At 48.1% G+C, this 20,190-nt stretch overlaps 1 protein-coding gene across 1 annotated transcript; it reads left to right on the forward strand.

Annotated features, from left to right (window-relative positions):
- Positions 1-1,835: 1,835 nt before the first annotated feature.
- Positions 1,836-19,916, forward strand: LOC308235363 (orphan sodium- and chloride-dependent neurotransmitter transporter NTT5-like). Its single transcript, XM_080644110.1, has 13 exons — positions 1,836-1,872; positions 1,974-2,137; positions 7,636-7,890; positions 8,152-8,309; positions 8,415-8,538; positions 8,683-8,861; positions 10,013-10,123; positions 10,288-10,529; positions 17,532-17,718; positions 18,122-18,323; positions 18,467-18,626; positions 19,051-19,216; positions 19,415-19,916. Exons 3-13 carry the CDS (start codon positions 7,674-7,676, stop codon positions 19,907-19,909), a joined length of 2,241 nt encoding a protein of 746 aa, XP_080500236.1. The 5' UTR covers positions 1,836-1,872; positions 1,974-2,137; positions 7,636-7,673; the 3' UTR covers positions 19,910-19,916.
- Positions 19,917-20,190: the final 274 nt, after the last annotated feature.

Genomic DNA, 20,190 nt, shown 5'->3' on the forward strand with positions numbered 1-20,190 from the left:
ACTTTTCTTTTATGGATTCTTGCTTTCACGTTATTCTTAGGAAGCCCTTCCGGGTGCCAAGATTGCAGAAATGTTCACCCATATTTACTTTTTAAAATATATTTTTATTGATTTCAGAGAGGAAAGGAGAGGGAGAGAGAGAGAAAAAAAAAACATCCATGATGAGAGAGAATCATTAATCAGCTGCCCCCTACACCCCCCCCCCACACTGGGGATGGAGCCTACAACCCCTGCATTTGCCCTGACCTCCTGGTTCATAGGTTGAGGCTCAACCACTGAGCCACCGGCTGGGCCACCCATATTTTTTTTTTTTTAAACTTTTTTTTTAAAATATTTTCTTGATATTTTACAGAGAGGAAGGGAGAGGGATAGAGAGCTAGAAACATCGATGAGAGAGAAACATCGATCAGCTGCCTCCTGCACACCTCCCACTGGAGATGTGCCCGCAACCAAGGTACATGCCCTTGACCGGAATCGAACCCGGGACCCTTCAGTCCGCAGGCCGACGCTCTTTCCACTGAGCCAAACCGGTTTCGGCTGGGCCACCCATATTTATTTCTAGTGAGTTATGTTTTCAGTTTTTACATTGTGACCCTTGACCCATCTGAAATGTATTTTGATACAAGGAGCATGATTTCCCCCTCAGCTGTCTTGCCAGTTGTTCCACCCCATTCACTGAAATAATTCATGTTTGTCCACCGGTTTGAAACGCACTTGGTCACATGCTGATTTCCACGGTACCCCCCCCCCCCGCCCCCCTCATTTCCTAGTGTCTGTATCCTGTGCCATCAAGCGCCTTATGTGAATCTGCTCCAGAACCACCGGGCTTGGGATGGTTTACGCCATGTTGAACCTTCAGCACAGTGGTTAGCGCCTCAGCTCTGAAAAAGGCCACCTGGTTCCCATCGTGGGCCTCCCCTCAGCTCAGTCCACAGCCACTAAGCCTGCAGCTGGCTCCTCTCTCCCCTCCCCAGGGCCGAACCTGCCCAGTAACACGCGACCCCAGGGATCCTCCCCAAAGCGTAAGCTTGGAGACAAGATGCTCGGAGGAGTCAGGGATGACGGGGTGGGAAGGGTTGGGAAGAGGTGACCCGTGCTTCTCCCCTAAGCACACAGCTCAACCGGCTTCAGATTCCGGAAACCGTGGGGGAGGCGGGACCCTTCAGAGAGACGGGCCAAGAGCCCAGGCGAGTGAATGAGCGGGGGTGGGGGTGGGGTGGGGGGCAGGGGCGGGGTCTGGGCAGGGTCTGGAGGGGGCACCTCAGAGTCCAGCATCCTCAGGTGAATTGCATAGACCGCCTTCCTGCTGCAGCGAGAGATCCAAACTGCGTCTGGCCCCAAAGCCCTGGCTTCCGTGGAGCCTGGTCTCGCGCACGCACCCTCCCGCCCCCCGCGCCGCGAGTGCCCGCAGGAGCAACCGGTCTTCTCTAGACTCGCGCGTCGGCGGCAGGTAAAGGGGGGTGCAGTCGTCTTGGCCCCCAACTCCTGACCTCTCAGCGACCCAGGCGGCTGTTCCCCGCCGTCAGCAACCTTCACCCCTGGACCTAGATTTCTGAGCCCCCCCCGCCCATCTCCGTTTCCACGAATTTAGGGACCCAGACGCCTGAGTCGGGGCGGGGCGGGGCGGGTGGTGAACGCCAGCGGGGGAGCAGAAGTCTGGTGGCGCGTCCCGACCTCTCGTCCTCTGTCCTCCCTCCTCTCTCTCCCTCCTCTCTCTCCCTCCTCTCTCTCCCTCCTCTCTCTCCCTCCTCTCTCTCCCTCCTCTCTCTCTCTCCCTCCTCTCTCTCTCTCCCTCCTCTCTCTCCCTCCTCTCTCTCCCTCCTCTCGCAAGTCGCGGATGGAGCGGCCCTGGAGCCCTCGCCTTCCCAGCAGGTGAGCGGGCCGAGGCCGGTGGGGGTGTCCCTCACTCACCGGCTCCGAGGTGGATCCCCAGACGCCCCGTCGGAATCAGTGTCTTAGTTCGCCCCCAACAGGTTGTCGCTTGTTTGATTCTCGGAGAGCCTGGCGGAGAGGCAGCCGAGCAGGCGACGAGGAGCCCGAGTGCGCCCAGCAAGCGGTCGGCCCGACGGGACAGAGGCTTTATCCCAGGCGAGTGCCAGGGGCTGCCGCCCCCCGGGGGCAGCGGAGTGAATTGCAGGTACGAGGTCTTGAAAGGGTGACAAGGGGGTGGTCAGGTTTATAGAATGACTCTGGAACAGTCAGTAGCCATTAAAAATATTTTTAACCCTAGCCGGTTTGGCTCAGTGGATAGAGCGTCGGCCTGCGGACTGAAGGGTCCCGGGGTCCATTCCGGTCAAGGGCATGTACCTTGGTTGCGGGCACATCCCCAGTGGGGAGGGTGCAGGATGCAGCTGATCGATGTTTCTCTCTCATCGATGTTTCTAACTCTCTATCCCTCTCCCTTCCCCTCTGTAAAAAAATCAATAAAATATATATATTTTTAAATTTAAAAGTATTTTTAACCCTAGCCGGTTTGGCTCAGTGGATAGAGCGTCGGCCTGCGGACCGAAGGGTCCCGGGGTCCATTCTGGTCAAGGGCAGGTACCTCGGTTGCAGGCTCCTTCCCAGCCCAGGCCCTGGCCGGGCCTCGTGCAGGAGGCAATCAATCGATATGTTTCTCTCACATCGGTATTTCTGTCTTTCCCTTTGTCTTCCACTCTCCCTAAAAATCAATGGAAAAATATCCTTGGATGAGGATTAAAAAATAATAACAATAAATATATTTTTAAACAATACTTTTCACATAGGAAAATACTCATGATATAGCAGAAGTGTATCTATAATAATAAAAGGATAATATGCTAATTAGACTGGACGTCTTCCGGAATCATTCCGGAAGTCCTTCCTGATGAAGCTGGGGCGGAGGGAAGCCAGCCTGGGTCCCAGGTGCCTGCAGGCGTCAGGAGGAGGGAAGCCGGTGCCAGCAGCCGGGGAAGGAAGGCCTACTCTTGCACAAATTTTCGTGCATCAGGCCTCTAGTATATCTGGCCACTCAGTGTACTTCTCTTGAGTACCTCATTTATTTGATATCAAAGATACTATAAATCATGCACTTGATCAGTTTTCCCCTTTGCATTGGCTGATAGAAAGCTCAGGGCAAATAGATGGTTGATCTCCAGCAAAAGTCTAGAATACTTTTGGTACCCATTTGAGATACAAATACACTGAGTGGCCAGATTATTATGCATTCAGAGATCATAATAATCTGGCCACTCAGTGTATATATAAATCTCCAATTTGTAAGAAATACACACATGTTCATAAGTATGTATTTATATACTATATGTTATATTTAACAATATTGTCCATATATAATATATTCAGTAATAATATTCAATGTGTAAGAAATATACATATATTATATCCTATATATAATAAATAACAATATCCAATGCATAATCTATAAATAATTATATCCAATTTGAAAGAAATACAAATATATGAAATACTATATATACACATAAAATGACAATATCCAATTTATAAAATTGGTTGTGCCTCCTTTCAAAACCAAAAGGAAACAAACATTTAAAATCATAGTCTCTTTTAAGATTTTGTAGTTTGTAGGTTCTTTTTACATATATAATCTCCACACATCTACTCATATCGCTTTCAAATAAGGAAAGACTTATTTATTTATGGTCTTTAGAGGTTGGTTTTTTTTTCTTTTCTTGCTTTATTGCAATGGACAGGATCTCCAGTACGATGCTGAATAGAAGATTCATTCAACATTCTTGTCTTGTTCCCCACTGCAGGAGAAAAGCATTCCCAGTTCACCACTGAGGGTCATGTTAGCTATAGGGTTAAGGGAGCTGTGGATTAAGGAAGTAGCTCCTATTCCTAGTTTCCCCAGCATTTTTGGCCTTTTGTAAATTAAAATATTTTCCTTCTACACATTGTAAACCCCAAGCAATATTGCTCTTTGTGTTGCTTTAAGCAGTCATTAGTCGCTTATATTTGTCTGCATATTCACCCTTTTAGATGTTCTTTATTCCTTCTTGTATATCTCCACTTCCATCTGAAATAAGTTTCTTTCAGCCAAAAGACTTCCCTTATTATATTCTGTTGAAGAGATAGCCTTGTTATTTCACCTTTGCTTTTTATAATTGTATTAAGGTGAAATTCACATAACATTAAATTAGCCATTTTAAAGTGAAAATTTTGGTGATATTTAGTACATTCGTAATGTTCTGCCACCACCACCTCTATGTAGTTTCAAAACACTTTTATCACCCCAAACAGAAACTCTGTAAGCAATAATTACAACCTCAAATCTACTTTTTTTTAAAAAATATATATTTTATTGATTTTCTGCAGAGAGGAAGGGAGAGGGATAGAGAGTTAGAAACATCGATGAGAGAGAAACATCGATCAGCTGCCTCTTGCACACCTCCTACTGGGGATGTGCCCGCAACCAAGGTACATGCCCTTGACCGGAATCGAACCCGGGACCCTTCAGTCCGCAGGCCGACGCTCTATCCACTGAGCCAAACCGGTTTTGGCTCAAATCTACTTTTTTGTCTCCGTGAATTTACCTGTTATAGATATTTCATGTAAGTGAAATCGTACAATATTTGCGCTTTTGTCTCTGGCTTATTTCATTTACTACAATGTTTTCAAAATTCACTCATGTTATAGAAAGTATCAGAATTTAATTCCTTTTATGGGTGAATAATAACCCATTATGTGGATATACCAGTTTGTTTATTCTTTCATCTGTTGATGGACACTTGGGTTATTTCAACCTTTTGGCTATTGTGAATAGAGCTGCTATGAACATTGGTGTGCAAGTATCAGTCTGAGTCCCTGCTCTCAATTATTTTCTGTATAAACCCCAAAGTGGAATTGCTCAATCATATGGTACTTCTATGTTTAACTTTCGGAGGAACTGCCATTTTTCCACAGTGGCTGCACCATTTTACATCCCCATCAGCACATCCTCAGTTTTGTTTCTTAAAAAATATGTTTTCATTGATTTCAGAGAGGAAGGGAAAGGGAGAGAGAAACGTCAATGATGAAAATCATCTACCAGTTGCCTCCTGCACACCCGCTATTGGGGACTGAGCCCGCAACCCTGACATATGTCCTGACTGGGAATTGAACTGAGACCTCCTTGGTTCATAGGTTGGTACTCAACCACTGAGCCACACCAGCCAGGCATCATTTCCTATCATTATTATTATTATTATTATTATTATTATTATTGCCATCCTAGTGGGTGTGAAATGGCATCTCATTTCCTCAATGATTAGACATGCTGAGCCTCTTCTCATGTGTGTGTCGGCCATTTGTATATCTTTTTGGAAGAAATGTCTCCTCAAGTCCTTTGCCCATTTTTTTTAAAAAATATATTTTATTGATATTTCACAGAGAGGAAGGGAGAGGGATAGAGAGCTAGAAACATCGATGAGAGAGAAACATCGATCAGCTGCCTCCTGCACACCTCCCACTGGGGATGTGCTCGCAACCAAGGTACATGCCCTTGACCGGAATCGAACCCGGGACCCTTCAGTCCGCAGGCCAACGCTCTATCCACTGAGCCAAACCAGTTTTGGCATCCTTTGTCCATTTTTAATTGTATTGCTTGGTTTTTCAGTTGTTCAGTTGTAAGGCTTTTTTTATAAATCAGGGGTCCTCACACTTTTTTTTTTTTTTTAAATATATTTTATTGATTTTTTACAGAGAGGAAGGAAGAGGGATAGATAGTCAGAAACATCGATGAGAGAGAAACATCGATCAGCTGCCTCCTGCACACCTCCCACTGGGGATGTGCCCGCAACCAAGGTACATGCCCTTGACCGGAATCGAACCCGGGACCCTTCAGTCCGCAGGCCAACGCTCTATCCACTGAGCCAAACCAGCCAGAGCTATACATATTTCTTTATTCCAGTATTACACTGCTTTGATTACTATAGCATTGTAGTAAGTTTTCAAATTGGTACGTATGAGTGTTCAACATTATTTTTCATGATTATTTTAACTGTACTAAGCCCCTCAAATTTTCATATGAATTTTATCACCAGCTTGTCATTTTTGTTGTGGTTGTTAATATTCACCTGAGTATCTTTTTTTAAAAATATATTTTATTGATTTTTTTACAGAGAGGAATAGAGAGTTAGAAACATCGATGAGAGGGAAACACTGATCAGCTGCCTCCTGCACACCTCCTACTGGGGATGTGACCGCAACCAAGGTACATGCCCTTGATCGGAATCGAACCTGGGACCTTTCATTCCGCAGGCCGATGCTCTATCCACTGAGCCAAACCGGTCAGGGCACCTGAGTATCTTTTTACATTGATTTTTTTCCACATTGATTTTTAGAGAGAGTGGAAGGGAGAGGGAGAGACAGAAACATCAATGTGAGCCCTAGCTGGTTTGACTCAGTGGATAGAGCGTCCGCCTGTGGACCTAAGGGTCCCAGGTTTGATTCCGGTCAAGGGCACATGCCGGAGTTGTGGGCTCAATCCCCAGTAGGGGGCATGCAGGAGGCAGTTGATCAATGATTCTCTCTCATCATGGATGTTTCTCTCTCTTTCTCCCCTCTCCCTTCCTCTCTGAAATCAATAAAAATATATTTTTTTAAAAAAGAAACATCAATGTGAGAGAGACACATTGATTGGTTGCTTCCTGCATGCACCCCAACCAGGGCCGGGGATCAAGCCTGCAACTGAGGTACATGCCCTTGACTTGACTTGAACCCAGTCCACGGGTGGATGTGCTATCCACTAAGTCAAACTGGCTAGGGCCAGCCTATCATTTTCTTCCAAAAATATGATGATAGCTTTTGTCCCGTATTCCATTTATATGATGTATAACATTAACTGATTTTCAGATGTTGAACCAACCTAACCAACCTTGCATTCCTGGGATAAATCATCCTCTAATATGCTAAGTGTCTGGTCGTCTGGTTGGTCATTCAATCAATCAAGGCATAATATGCTAATGGTATGCTAAGGCCACTCAACTGCTCGCTATGATGTGCACTGACCACCAGGGGGCAGACACTCCAACAGATAGGTTAGCTTGCTGTTGGGGTCCGACTGATCCCCAGCTGGCCAACCTCTTGCATCCCTCCCTGCCCCAATCATGCACCAGTGTGTCCCTCGGCCTGGCCTGCACCCTCTCACAATCTGGGCTGAGGGACTCCCACCCCAGTGCATGAATTTCATGCACCAGGCCTCTAGTATAATCTAGTATAATCCTCAAAGGACACAGCCTCAGGCATACACCATACCTTTGGGATGACAGTGGTTTTAGGAAGCCTCTCTTTTTCTCTTCCCCTCATCACACCCAGATTTTAGGATCCACTAAATTCCAGATGATTTCTCCTTCTTTCTTTTTTCTTCTCTTCCCCCTGCCCCCAAAGCTCTAAAGAATAACTTGTTCCACAATCTGATTGGTCAGGGCTCATGCTATAATGGTCATTAAATATTTTTAAATTCTTTTATGCTTGTAAGATGAGAAAATTGAGTCTCAAAGAGATGAAAATATTTGCCTTAAGTCAATGACTCCTGGAAAGGGCCAAGATTTAAACTCTAGCCCTCATTGTTCTACATTAGTCTTTCTTGTGGAGTTTTCCAGTTTGGTATCTGAGACATGACCCTCAAAGTCTTCTATTTTTGGTGACCCCAAGATTCCCTCAGGCGTTAGTGGAACTGTCCGAAGAAAGCCATGGAGTCCTTTGAAGACAAAGAGCCAGAGGCCCACAAACAATCCCGAACTCTATCAAACCCACCCTTGAGACTCTCAGGCAAGATTCTGGCTGCCAAGACCCAGAACTTCATTGTTCAGACTAAAAGAACTGAGAATATCCTACTCCAGATCGCCTTCTCCATTGGGCTTGGCAGCATGTGGCGTTTCCCGTACCTCTGTCATCGGAATGGAGGAGGTAAGGCCAGGGACCTGGATCCTGAGTTTAAGGGAGAAATTTCAAGGATAGAAGTCTAGACTCCTGGGTTCCGGGGGAGGAAGGAACCAAGGGAGGGCACCCAGAACTGAGGGAGGGCACACCATCCCCCACCCCCGTATAGTAAATCAATGAATGTTATACATCATATGAACAGGATACAGGACAAAAGCTATATCCTAAAGGGGATGGGGGCCAGGGCGCCTGGCTGCCTATAGCACAGCTCCTGGCTCCCTTCTTCAGGTGACTTTATCCTGATATACTTCTTCCTGCTCTTCTTGCTCGGGATTCCCCTCTTGTACATGGAGATGGTCATGGGACAATGGCTGCGCATAGACAGCATCCGGATCTGGAAACATCTCGTCCCTTTGCTGGGAGGCATAGGCTACGCTAGCATGCTGGTGAATGAGGGGCTTGGCCAGGAGGCATCCTAGCTCCCCCCTGTGGTCTCCAAGTCCCCGGTCTCCACCCTGTTCACCCCTCAGGCCCACTGTGTCCACCCGCAGGTGTGCGTCATGGTAAGCGTGTATAATAGCATCATCATCAGCTGGAGCTTCTACTACCTGAGCAACTCCTTTTACCACCCTTTGCCCTGGACCCATTGCCCATTGTTCCGTAACAACGCCACCGGTGAGGAGCGGGAGAGGGAGGGCCGGCAGGGCCAAGGGCGGCAAGGGTACCAAGAAGCAAGAGATAGGGAGGGAGAGCCAGAGGAGTAAGGGAGGCGCAGGGCAGCTCCAGCTGAGGCGACGCCTAAGCTCCTGGCTTCCACAGGCCTCTCCTGCCTTCGGACTGTGTCCCACCAGTACTTCTGGTACGAAGCCACCCTCAATGCCACCGTCAACATTGAGCAAGGGGGCCAGCACCTCGTCCTGAATCTCACCTTGGGGACCTTAGCAACGTGGTGCCTCCTCTTCATTATCATCATCACAGGGCTAAAGCTCTCCATGCCGGTAAGCGGTCCCCCGACCCCTTCACCTTTACCGATCTTGAGAGCCTCCGGATCCCAGTCTAGACACTACCCAGCTCCTTCCTGATGACCTCTCTTCTCCAACCTCCATGGCCCTTTTACTCACCCAGACAACAACCTCAGATGTGGCCACCCAGCCTCTCCCGCGGGGGCCCTGGGAAAGAGGGTGGATTCCCCCCAGGCAGCTGTGTCAACCACTCCTCTCCCAAGAGCCGCCCTTCTCCCACCCACGGCAGGAAGGAGTGCCTCCTGTTGACCCAGCTCCCTCTCCACCGCACCATCCCCCATCCCCGTATCACTGCAGTGGAGACAGGTGGGAAGACAGCTTACCCCTGAGCCTCGAGCCTCCAGCCTCGCAGCTTCCACCTTCCTGCATTTTGACGGGGCCTGTTCACCCCCACAGGAGCCCGCCCACTGGCACTGATTCCTTTCTGAATTTCCCATTTACAGTATTTTATTCCAGTCCACACTTCCAGCCCATCCCTGTGGCACCTGGAGAATTTATTTCAGTGTGATCATTAGATCACTTCGGTTAACTTCACCAGCATCTTCCGGCCCCGGCATTTACGCAGGCAATCCGCGTTCAACTCACCGTCTCTCACAGCCTCCGACATAAACCACTCACACCAAAGCAGATTTTCCTAAAGGCTTAGTAGGGGCACATGGGGGTGGGGGTGGAGCCTTCCTCACCTGTCCCAAAGCAAAAAACAAAAAACAAAAACAAAACACAAACGAACACAAAACTCTCTTCCCAGTTTCTTCTCCTCCCCTTTCACCTATGAAGTGGTTTCCCTCAGCCTTCGGCCCCACCGGCTCCTCCCCGCCTTACTGTTCATAGGCCATAAAACCAAGGTCCATGATGAATGACGTCCAACTGCCCCCCCATTTAAAAGCCATCTATGTTTATGATCTCTCGCACCCCTTGTTAGCGGATTTCCCCCCTAAACGACATTGTTGTCTCCATAGAAGAATCCTCCCAGAGGTCCCTCGTGTCTTATCTGGGCCACCTTAACACTGCTCACCTCCACTTCTCTACTCCTGCCGACTTGTGGTCCCCTGCTGATGCTTGCCTCTGTCTTCCCCTCCTCCCCACTGCTCCTGACGTCTGGCTTCTGTCCTGACCCACCTGGACAGCTCCTGATTATCACGATATTCCTCCCCTACATCTTCTTCCTCGTCCTCCTGATCCGATGTCTCTTCCTGGAAGGCGCGGCCTCCAGCCTCAAACGTATGGTGACGTCAGAGGTGAGGCCGGGGACTCCACACCTTCTCCCTCCCTCAGGACTTCTCTGAATCTCCTCCCCCTCCATCTTCTTTCCTTCTGCCCCAGCCTGCCCCTCTTCCCGCTCACTGGGGGTCCCACCCTCTGGGCCCACACCCAAACTGCTGGAACCCACCTCCATCCACAGCACTCTTCCTGGGCCTCGCTGGAACTGTGGCATCAGGCGGGGAGCCATGTGCTCTATTCATTGGGCCTGGGCATGGGCACCACCATCAACATCTCCTCCTATAAGGCTGGAAGCAACCACTATGTCCTGGCGGTCTTGTTCGTGGCTATGGTCAACCTGGTGACCTCACTGGTGGCCACGTCTATCATCTTTACGGTGCTGGGGTTCTGGATCAGCACCAGTGGCCATGGCTGTGTTGAGAAGTGAGTAATCACAGCCTTGGAGGTCCAAGAAGAGGTCCCCCTCCCTCTCTCTACCTTAGCAATTCCCCAGGCTTACAGGCTGTCCAGCTCAAACCTCACCAATAGTTAATAATAATCATCATCATCATCTCTAGCCCTAACTGGTTTTGCTCAGTGGATAGCGCTTCGGCCTGTGGACTGAAGGGTCCCAGGTTCGATTCCGGTCAAGGGCACGTACTTTGGTTGCAGGCACATCTCCAGTGGAGGGTGTGCATGAGGCAGCTGATCGATGTTTCTCTCTCATCGATGTTTCTAACTCTTTTTCCCTCTCCCTTCCTCTCTGTAAAAAAAAAAAAATCAATAAAATATATTTTAAAAAAATAATCTCTCTATATAAAAGCCCAGCGACCAGAATGGTGGCATGACCAGAACTACCAGAATGACCAGAACGACCGGTGGCTATGACACACACTGTGGCAGCCAACCAGCCTGATCCGGGCCCCTGATCGCCCTCCCCGCCCCCCCCCCCACCGGCTTGGCCCTGATTGGCCCCCAACACCCTGATTGGGAGTGGGGCCAACCGGCCAACCACCCATGGCCCCTCCCTCTCAACCACACACCCCCCCCCCCCACTGGCCTGGCCTGATGGGCCCCCATTGGGGTGGGCCGGCTGGACCCCACCCATGTACAAATTGGTGCACCGGGCCTCTAGTAATAATAATAAATGTATACTAATAAGTCAGAGAAAACAGCCAAAAAGGCAATATTTTAATAGCCACCACTTTATAGATAAGAAAATGGTCTCAAAGACATGACTTCTAAAGGTTTCCATAAGTTACAAATGGTGTAAAGATTTCAAAATCAATTTTTTAACTCACACAGGAGGCAGTTACAGCATTCTGAGCCCCAATCCGTGATTATTGGCGTAGGCTGCATATTGAAATCATTATGCCTGAGAAAACACTTCTGTCTGAGTCAGCCCAAGAGATTGGATTTGCTGGGCCTGGGGTGCACTCAGGCACTGGGATTTTTAAAGCTCCACGGTGGGATTTTCCTGCCAGTTCGGATGTTGAAGGATGCAAAAGTGCATGCTTCCATGGCAGCAGCAATTTTAAAAAAATTTTCTTTATTGATTTCAGAGAGGAAGAGAGAGGGAGAGAGAGAGAGAGCGAGAGAGAGAGAGAGAGAGAGAGAAACATCAATGATGAGAGAGAATTATTGATCGGCTGCCTCTTGCACACTCTGCACTGGGGAGTGAGCCCACAACCCAGGCATGTGCCCTGGACCAGAACTGAACCCGTGACTCTTCAGTTCGCAGGCCGATGCTCTATCCACTGAGCCAAACCAGCTAGGGCGGTAGCAGCAATTTTAAAGATGGATTAAAATCATATTTTCCTATAAGCTATTGAAGAGCAAGGGCACAAAGAAGCCTTCGTGAAATAAATCCTAGAGAGTAATGAGCCCATTTGCTCATTATTTTAAAAATAATGTTCTGGTCGCTGGGCTTTTATAGAGAGAGATTTTTTATTTATTTATTTATTTATTTTAATTTGCTCATTGGTGAGCAAAGAGCCATGAGTGTCTTTCTATCTGGGAGGAGCCTATTCTGGGGCCATGTGAGTGTCATAGACGGAGTGACTTTGCACAGCTAGGAAGAAACCATCCACACATTTAACGTCAGTATAGGCTACCAATAGGTCTTAGACATTCAGAGAGCCCCCACACAGAGATAAATTGCCTGACCCAACAATTTCCCTTACTCTAGTCACGACCCACAGGTTGAGAACCGCTGCTGTAGAGCCTAAGACCATCGGAAAACACAGATATTTACATGACGATTCATTAACAGTAGCAAAATGACAGTTATGAAGTAGCAACGAAAATAATTTTTTGGTTGGGGGTCACCCCAACATGAGGAACCGTATTAAAGGGTCACGGCATTAGGAAGGTTGAGAACCACTGCTCTAGTCCCGGGAATTTTGTTAAGGAAGAAGCAGACGGAGACAAGGATAGCAAGCAGAAGAAGTGTGCATAGTCTTATGGTGCTCAGATGTATGGCCCCACGGGAGATGAATACGAAGATAAACCCAAAACGGCTAAACAACCCACTCTTAACTCAAATAATGACAACACACAAAAGAATTAGTCCCTGCTGGGACTGCAGAAAGTTGGGGGCATGGCTCTCCTCAGTTCCGTTTGAAGGGACAGAAAAAAACCCAATGAATTAAAACTCAGCCAGCCCCAGCTCTTAGAGAAATATAAGTAGTTAGCACTCATCCAAGCTGCCTGGAGAAATAAAAGGCTTAAACTTATGGAGACTAAACAAAATAAAACAATTAACATGCTTTTCTGAGGCATGTTCTTCTATATAAATGTCCAGCATAAAATCTAAAGTCTCAAGACTCTCTAAAACCCACAAAAACGTATTCCCCAGCCAAGAGGAAAATGATCCAAAGATTGGAATTAGCAGATGAGAACTTTAAAACAACTTTCTAAATATGTTAAGAAATGAAATAGAAAAGATGAAACCAATGTGTGAAGACAATGAGGATATTTTAGAAAAGATATGAAAATTCTAGAACTTAAAATGTGTATGAAAATCAAGTTTTGCTGGATGGGTTTTTTTTTGTTTGTTGTTGTTGTTGTTCTTTAAATGTTTTTATCGATTTTTACAGAGAGAGGAATGTAGAGGGAGGGAGAGAGCAGAGAAACACTGATGTGAGAGAGAAACATCTATCGGTTGCCTCCCACACACACCCCAACCAGGATGGAGCCTGGCACATGCCTCGACAGGAATCAAACCAGCGACCCTCTGGTGCAAGGACAAACGCTCAACCAACTGAGGCACATCGGCCATGGCTGGGTGTGTTTAATATGGGTCGGAACCAACAAAATGAAGGATCAGTTAACTGAAAGACAGCTAAATAGAAGCTAAAGTGAAGCACAGAGAGAGAAAAAAAGAACGAGAAAATCTTAACCAGAGCATCAGTGACCCTAAGACTAGTATATGTATAATTGCAGTTGCAGAGGAAAGGAGAGAGAATTGGGGCAGAATTTTTTTTTTTAATACAGGCAAATTTCTTCCAGATTTTATTAAAAGCATCATCCTACAGATCCCAGAAGCTCAGAAAATCAAATACAAAGGATAAATACAAAAAAAAACAAACAAAAAAACCACACCTGGGCACATTGTGTTCAAATTTCCAGAAACCAAATATAAATAGAAAAATAGTTAAAAAAATAAATTTTAAAATGCCCATCATCCCATACACCGAAGGTGGTGGGTTCCATTCCCGGTCAGGGCGCATACGATCGATGTTTCTCTCTCTCCCCCTCCCTCTCTCTCTCCCTTCCTCTCTCTGAAATCAATGGAAAAAAAAATTTTTTTTAAGTACGTTGCATATAGTGGAACAATGATAACAATTATGGCTCACTTCTCATCAGAAGCAATGGAAGTCAGAAGACAATGAAATGAAATATTTTAGAATCCTAGAAGAAGGATCTGTCAACCAAGTTCTATAGTCGGCAAGCAGATCCTTAAACAACGAATGTGAAATGAAGACAGTTTCAGATTTAGATGAGAAAACTCATCACCAACAAATCTCTACCAAGATAATACTAAATGAAATCTGTTTTTCTTTTTTTTGTTAATCCTCTGCCAAGGATATTTTCCCATTGACTTTTAGGGAGAGTAGAAGAGAGAGGGAAAGACAGAGAGAAACATCGATGTGAGAGAAACACATTGATTGGTTGCCTCCCGCATGAGCCCCGACCAGGACCTTGACCAGGGAGGTACGTGCCCTTGACTGGAATCGAACCCAGGACCCTTCAGCCCACAGACCAACACTATCCACCAAGCCAAACTGGCTAGGGCCTAAATGAAATTCTTTTTCTTTTTTTAAAAAATATATTTTATTGATTTTTTACAGAGAGGAAGGGAGAGGGATAGAGAGCTAGAAACATCGATGAGAGAGAGACATCGATCAGCTGCCTCCTGCACACCCCCTACTGGGGATGTGCCCGCAACCAAGGTACATGCCCTTGACCGGAATCGAACTTGGGACCCTTCAGTCCTCAGGCCGACACTCTATCCACTGAGCCAAACCAACCGGCCAGGGCTAAATGAAATTCTTGAGGCTGAATAGGAATGATTCAATTTAGGTTTCTATTAGATTTTGTAAAAGAATACAGTTGAAAAAGCAGTTTCACATACCCAAGTTGTTCTGAATATACTTAAAGCTTCTCAATAACGAATAACCTATCTTGTAAATTTTAAATTAAAATTTAATTTAAAATGTATTTCCTTCGTCATATTAGCCATATTTCAAGTGCTCATAGCCACACCTTTTTTCCCCAGCCACATTTTGTTAGTGGCCACTGTTTTAGCACAGCTCTAGAGTAATCGCAAAAAAAAAAAAAAAAAAAGCCACAAAATAATAAAAGATACATCTAAAAAGGCAATAGAAAAGATAAAATAAAAACAAAATTATTTGGCCCTAACTGGTTTGGCTCAGTGGATAGAGCATTGGCCTGTGGACTCAAGGGTCCCAGGTTCGATTCCGGTCAAGGGCATGTACCTTGGTTGCGGGCACATCCCCAGTGGGGGGTGTGCAGGAGGCAGCTGATCGATGTTTCTAACTCTCTATCCCTCTCCCTTCCTCTCTGTAAAAAATCAATAAAATATATTTAAAAAAAATATTTGGTAAATACTCCCCCCACCCAAAAAAAAAAAAAACACAAAATAGGCTGAAAAGAAGGAAAAAAAGAGAAGAGACCAAAAAAAAAAAAATAGTGAGAAGGTAGGCATAAACCAAATCATATCAATAATTACGTTTTTTTTTTGTTTTTTTTTTTTTAAATATATTTTATTGATATTTCACAGAGAGGAAGGGAGAGGGATAGAGAGCTAGAAACATCGATGAGAGAGAAACATCGATCAGCTGCCTCCTGCACACCTCCCACTGGGGATGTGCCCGCAACCAAGGTACATGCCCTTGACCGGAATCGAACCCGGGACCTTTCAGTCCACAGGCCGACGCTCTATCCACTGAGCCAAACCGGTTTCGGCTCAATAATTACGTTAAATAATCACCTTATGGCCCTAGCCGGTTTGGCTCAGTGGATAGAGCGTCGGCCTGCGAACTGAAAGGTCCCAGGTTCAATTCCGGTCAAGGGCACATGCCGGGGTTGTGGGCTCGATCCCCAGTAGGGGACTTGCAGGAGGCAGCCGATCCATGATTCTCTCTCATCATGGATGTTTCTATCTATTTCTCCTTCTTCCTTCCTCTCTGAAATCAATAAAAATACAGGCAGCGGTTACCAGACTGGCTAAGGCCACAAACATATCCTGTTTACAGGAGAGGTTCTGTGTAAAGACAGAGGTTTCAAGTTCAGAGAATGGCCTGGCTGGTGTGCTCAATGGTTAGAGCATTGGCCCACTCATCTAGGGGTCTTGGGTTTGATTCCCAGTCAAGGGCACGTACTTGGGTTGTAGATTCGACACCCAGCCCTGGTTGAAGTGCGTGCCGGAGGCAACCAATCCATGTGTATCCCTTACATCAATGTTTCTCTCTCTCTCCTTCCTTCTTTCCCTCCCTTTTACTCTCTCTAAAAAATCAGTAGAGACAATATCCTCGGGTGAGGATTAACAAAAACAAAACAAAAAAAAGCGATGTTATAAAAGAAAAGTAAATGTTAAAAAAATAAAGTTAAGAGAATGGAAAAATATACCAAGCACAAATAATCATAAGAAAGATATTAATATCAAAGTCAGAACAAGTAATACCAGAGATTAAGAAGAGGATGTCATGATGATAAAACGGTCCATTCAGCAGGAAGACTGAATTATCTAAATGTTTATATACCAAAAAGTAATAACAATAATAAACATTTATATACCTCAAAACAGACATTCAAAATAAAACATTTTCCAAACTAAAGCAAGAAAGCGATAAATCATGATCATAGCTGGAAATGTCAACAATTTCCTTTCAGGAGCTGATAGAAAAGAAAGGAAATGCATGCCGTGACTGGTTTGGCTCAGTGGATAGAGAGTCGGCCTGTGGACTCAAGGGTCCCAGGTTCGATTCTGGTCAAGGGCATGTACCTTGGTTGCGGGAATATCCCCAGTAGGGGGTGTGCAAGATGCAGCTGATTGATATTTCTCTCTCATCGATGTTTCTAACTCTCTCTCCCTCTCCCTTCCTCTCTGTAAAAAAAATCAATAAAATATATTTTTTAAAAAAAGAAAGGAAATGCAGACTGAAAATATCAGGAAATTTCCTAGCCGGTTTGGCTCAGTCGATAGAGCATCGACCTGCGGACTAAAGGGTCCCGGGTTCGATTCCGGTCAAGGGCACGTACCTTAGTTGCAGGCTCCTCCCCAGCCTGCGGCCCTGCTCAGGGCTGCTGCAGGAGGCAACCAATTGATGTGTTACTCTCACATCGATGTTTCTCCCTGTCTCTCCCCCTCTCCCTAAAAATCAATGGAAAAATATCCTCAGGTGAGGATTAACAAAAACAAACAAACAAAAAATAAATAAAGACATAAAGGTGATTAAATGTTTGTTTGTTTGTTTGTTTTTCAAATATATTTTATTGATTTTTCACAGAGAGGAAGGGAGAGGGATAGAGAGCTAGAAACATCGATGAGAGAGAAACATCGATCAGCTGCCTCCTGCACACCCCCCACTGGGGATGTGCCCGCAACCAAGGTACATGCCCTTGACCGGAATTGAACCTGGGACCCTTCAGTCCGCAGGCCGACGCTCTATCCACCGAGCCAAACCGGTCAGGGCTAGACAAACTTCTTGAGAGGCACAAATTATCTGCCCCTTCGGTGGACCTCCCAGGGTGACTCACCCCCAGTCTATGTGCTTTGTGTCCGGTCCCTAGCCAGTTGCCCCGGTGACTTAGCTGCACTCATCTTGGGCAACCTTTCCAGTCCTCAGTTTCCCTGGTTTGTCAACAGCAGAGAGGCCAGCTGGTCTCCACCACCTTTCCTCTCCTCTCCTTCCCTTTCAGGAGTGTCCTCATGGTGATGGATATGATAAAAAAGGGGGTGCTGCCTCAGAATGTCAGCCCTCCCCCAGGCATCCAGCTCCTGCCCCTGCTGGACTACCTAAAGTGGATGGACAGCCTCCCTGAACACCTCAAGTACCAGGTCATACACGTCTCCCCATCCTGCAGCATCGAGGCACTGAGCAAAGAGGTGTGTTTGCCGGGCCGGCAGGGTGCACCCCAAAGGCCCCAGAGGACACTGGGAAATGTACTTCTCAGGAGCCTGAGGGGCCACCCAAACATCTTCTGAGGCAGGAGACGGTTGTAAGCATATTCCCATCACCATTTTGTGTGGACCAGGGCCTGGGCTAGGATGTCACTCTACTCGAATTCTCACACGGATCCTAGCACCCCCTCTTTGTTAGAGGAGGAAACGGAGGCCCCAAGAGGCGAAACTCACACAACTTAGGAAACCAAGGAGGGCAAACACTCGGCCATTCACTCCCCACTGCGTGTCTCCCGCCTCTGCCCAGGACAGACATTGCTAATCGACCCCCGCACCATCTCCCCGGCCTCCAGACCCGCCACTGCCTCAGAGCCCTTCTCCCCCACAGTTCATGCAGGGCCCTGGCCTGGCATTCACCACCTTCTCCCAAGCCGTCTCGTTGCTGCCCGGTGCCCCATTCTGGGCCTTTGTCTTCTTCCTGACCCTGCTCATGATGCAGCTGACCACCTTGGTGAAAATCGTGGAAAGCATCGTCTTTCCCCTCAGTAACGCCATCTCGTTCACCAGGAAGCAACCCACGCTGCTCCCAGGTACTGTGGAGCCTCCCTCCAGCGAAAACCCTGTCCTGCTGCCTTCCCCTCCCCAAGCCACCCCGATCTCCAGGGCTCGCTTTGACCCCCGGACCCAGCCCTACCCATTGACCTCAATGTGGCCAAACCTGCCTCTGCCTTAGTGGTCGTCTGCCTGGGAGGTTTTCTGGGCAGCCTCGTCTTCACCAGTCGGGCCGGCAGCTACATAATGTCTTTGTTTGATGAAACGCTGGTCCCGCTGACCCTTTTCGTCATTGTGGTCTTCCAGAACGGGACCCTGGCCTGGGTCTATGGAGCTAACAGGTAATGTCCAAACCCCAGGGTCTTCCCAGCCAGGGGCCCCATCCCGGGTCTCTGAGCAGAGTTGGGGCACAATCTGAGAGCAGGGGACTGCAGGAGGCAGTGACCTGGGCACAGCCGGTGGGTTCGGAGGGACCCAGCAGTCAGGACCTAGGGGGGCTCAGGTTCCCCTGCCATTGCCCACATGAGCCTGTCTGAAGGCAGAGGGCCGGGTGGTGCATGCCCCCTGGATTGGGGGATGCCTCTGGGAGGACGAGATGCAGGGTTCAGGCTTGGGAAGGGCCTGGCAGGACTCAGCATCCCCAAGGAGTTGAGAACTTGTGAGAGAACCAGAGAGCCGGCGGGCCTGTCTTGCTAAGGGCTCCGGGCCCCGGTGGCCAGAGGAGGGCTCCATCCCAGATGTCCGTGCCCATCGCCCCCACCACAGGTTCCGGGAGGAGATGTACAGTGAGCTGGGCCGCTTGCTGTGGTCCTCCTGCCCCTTCCTGTGGTGCTATGTGACCATGCCCGGGCTGCTGGTCCTCCTCACCATCTGCCTCATACATCTCTACAAGAAGGTGCCCCCCTACTACATCGCCTGGAACAGCAGCACAGTGAGACCCCGACCCTGGCCTCCCGCTCCCACTCTGGGGACCCTTTGCCAGATCTCCTCCCCAGATCTGAGCCCTTACCATCCCCAGGGACCATCTAACCAACGTCCCAGCCCCTGGGGACTCTGGTCCTCCACATCACATGGACCAAAACGCCATCACTACCTCTTCCTCCCACCCCGGCCCCATCTCTGCCTCTAGGGTCAGGAAATAGAACAACCCTACCTGCAAAGCACCCTGGGCTGGATCACCTTCCTCAGCATCATCGTCCTGCTGCCGATCCTAATCTACCCACTTCAGCACTGGTGGTACCTCCAGGACCACATCGTCAGCGATCCCTTTGAAAAGTTCCTGTCCAAAAAGACAACCGTGGTGCCCACCAAGCCCTCAGACTGGCCCAAGTACCACATGGCAAAGCCCAACTTCCAGGAGAGAAAGAGCGAGAACTCGATGATGAGGTCCAGCGGGCCCTTGTTCAGGGAGCCGAACGAGGACCCCGAGTGGGAGCAAGAGGTGCCCTGGAGTCGGCAAACGGAGAGCTACTCGGACTTCAGCCTGCCTTTTGTTTCCTCCCTGCCATCGGCCGTCTCCATGAGCCTCCCCGCGTCCAGGCAGGCGAGCGCGCTCTCCACAGCCGCCAACGGCGAGAGACGCAGGACCAAGGAAGAAAGTGTGCACAAGAGGTCCGTCCCCTAGCTGCTCACTCCGCCCGTCCCCCCGGAGCAAGTCTGTCCGACGGCGGGCGGCCTCGGGGCCGGTGTGGGGGCGGGAATCATTGGCTCTGCCAGAAAGGAAGGGGAGGGGCGTGTGAAAAACTTACCTAGCAACCGGTGACGTCACTCAGCTGGGCCTTGGAAGGAACCGGGCCACCCCAGGCTCCCTCCTCTCCCGGAACAGTAGCGATTCTACGTAAGTGGGACACTCTGCTCCGAGACTGGATAACCCAGAAGAAGAATCAACTGACCTGCTCACAGGGC

Source organism: Plecotus auritus (assembly GCF_963455305.1).
Source record: "Plecotus auritus genome assembly, chromosome: 10".
NCBI classification, from domain to species: Eukaryota; Metazoa; Chordata; class Mammalia; order Chiroptera; family Vespertilionidae; genus Plecotus; species Plecotus auritus.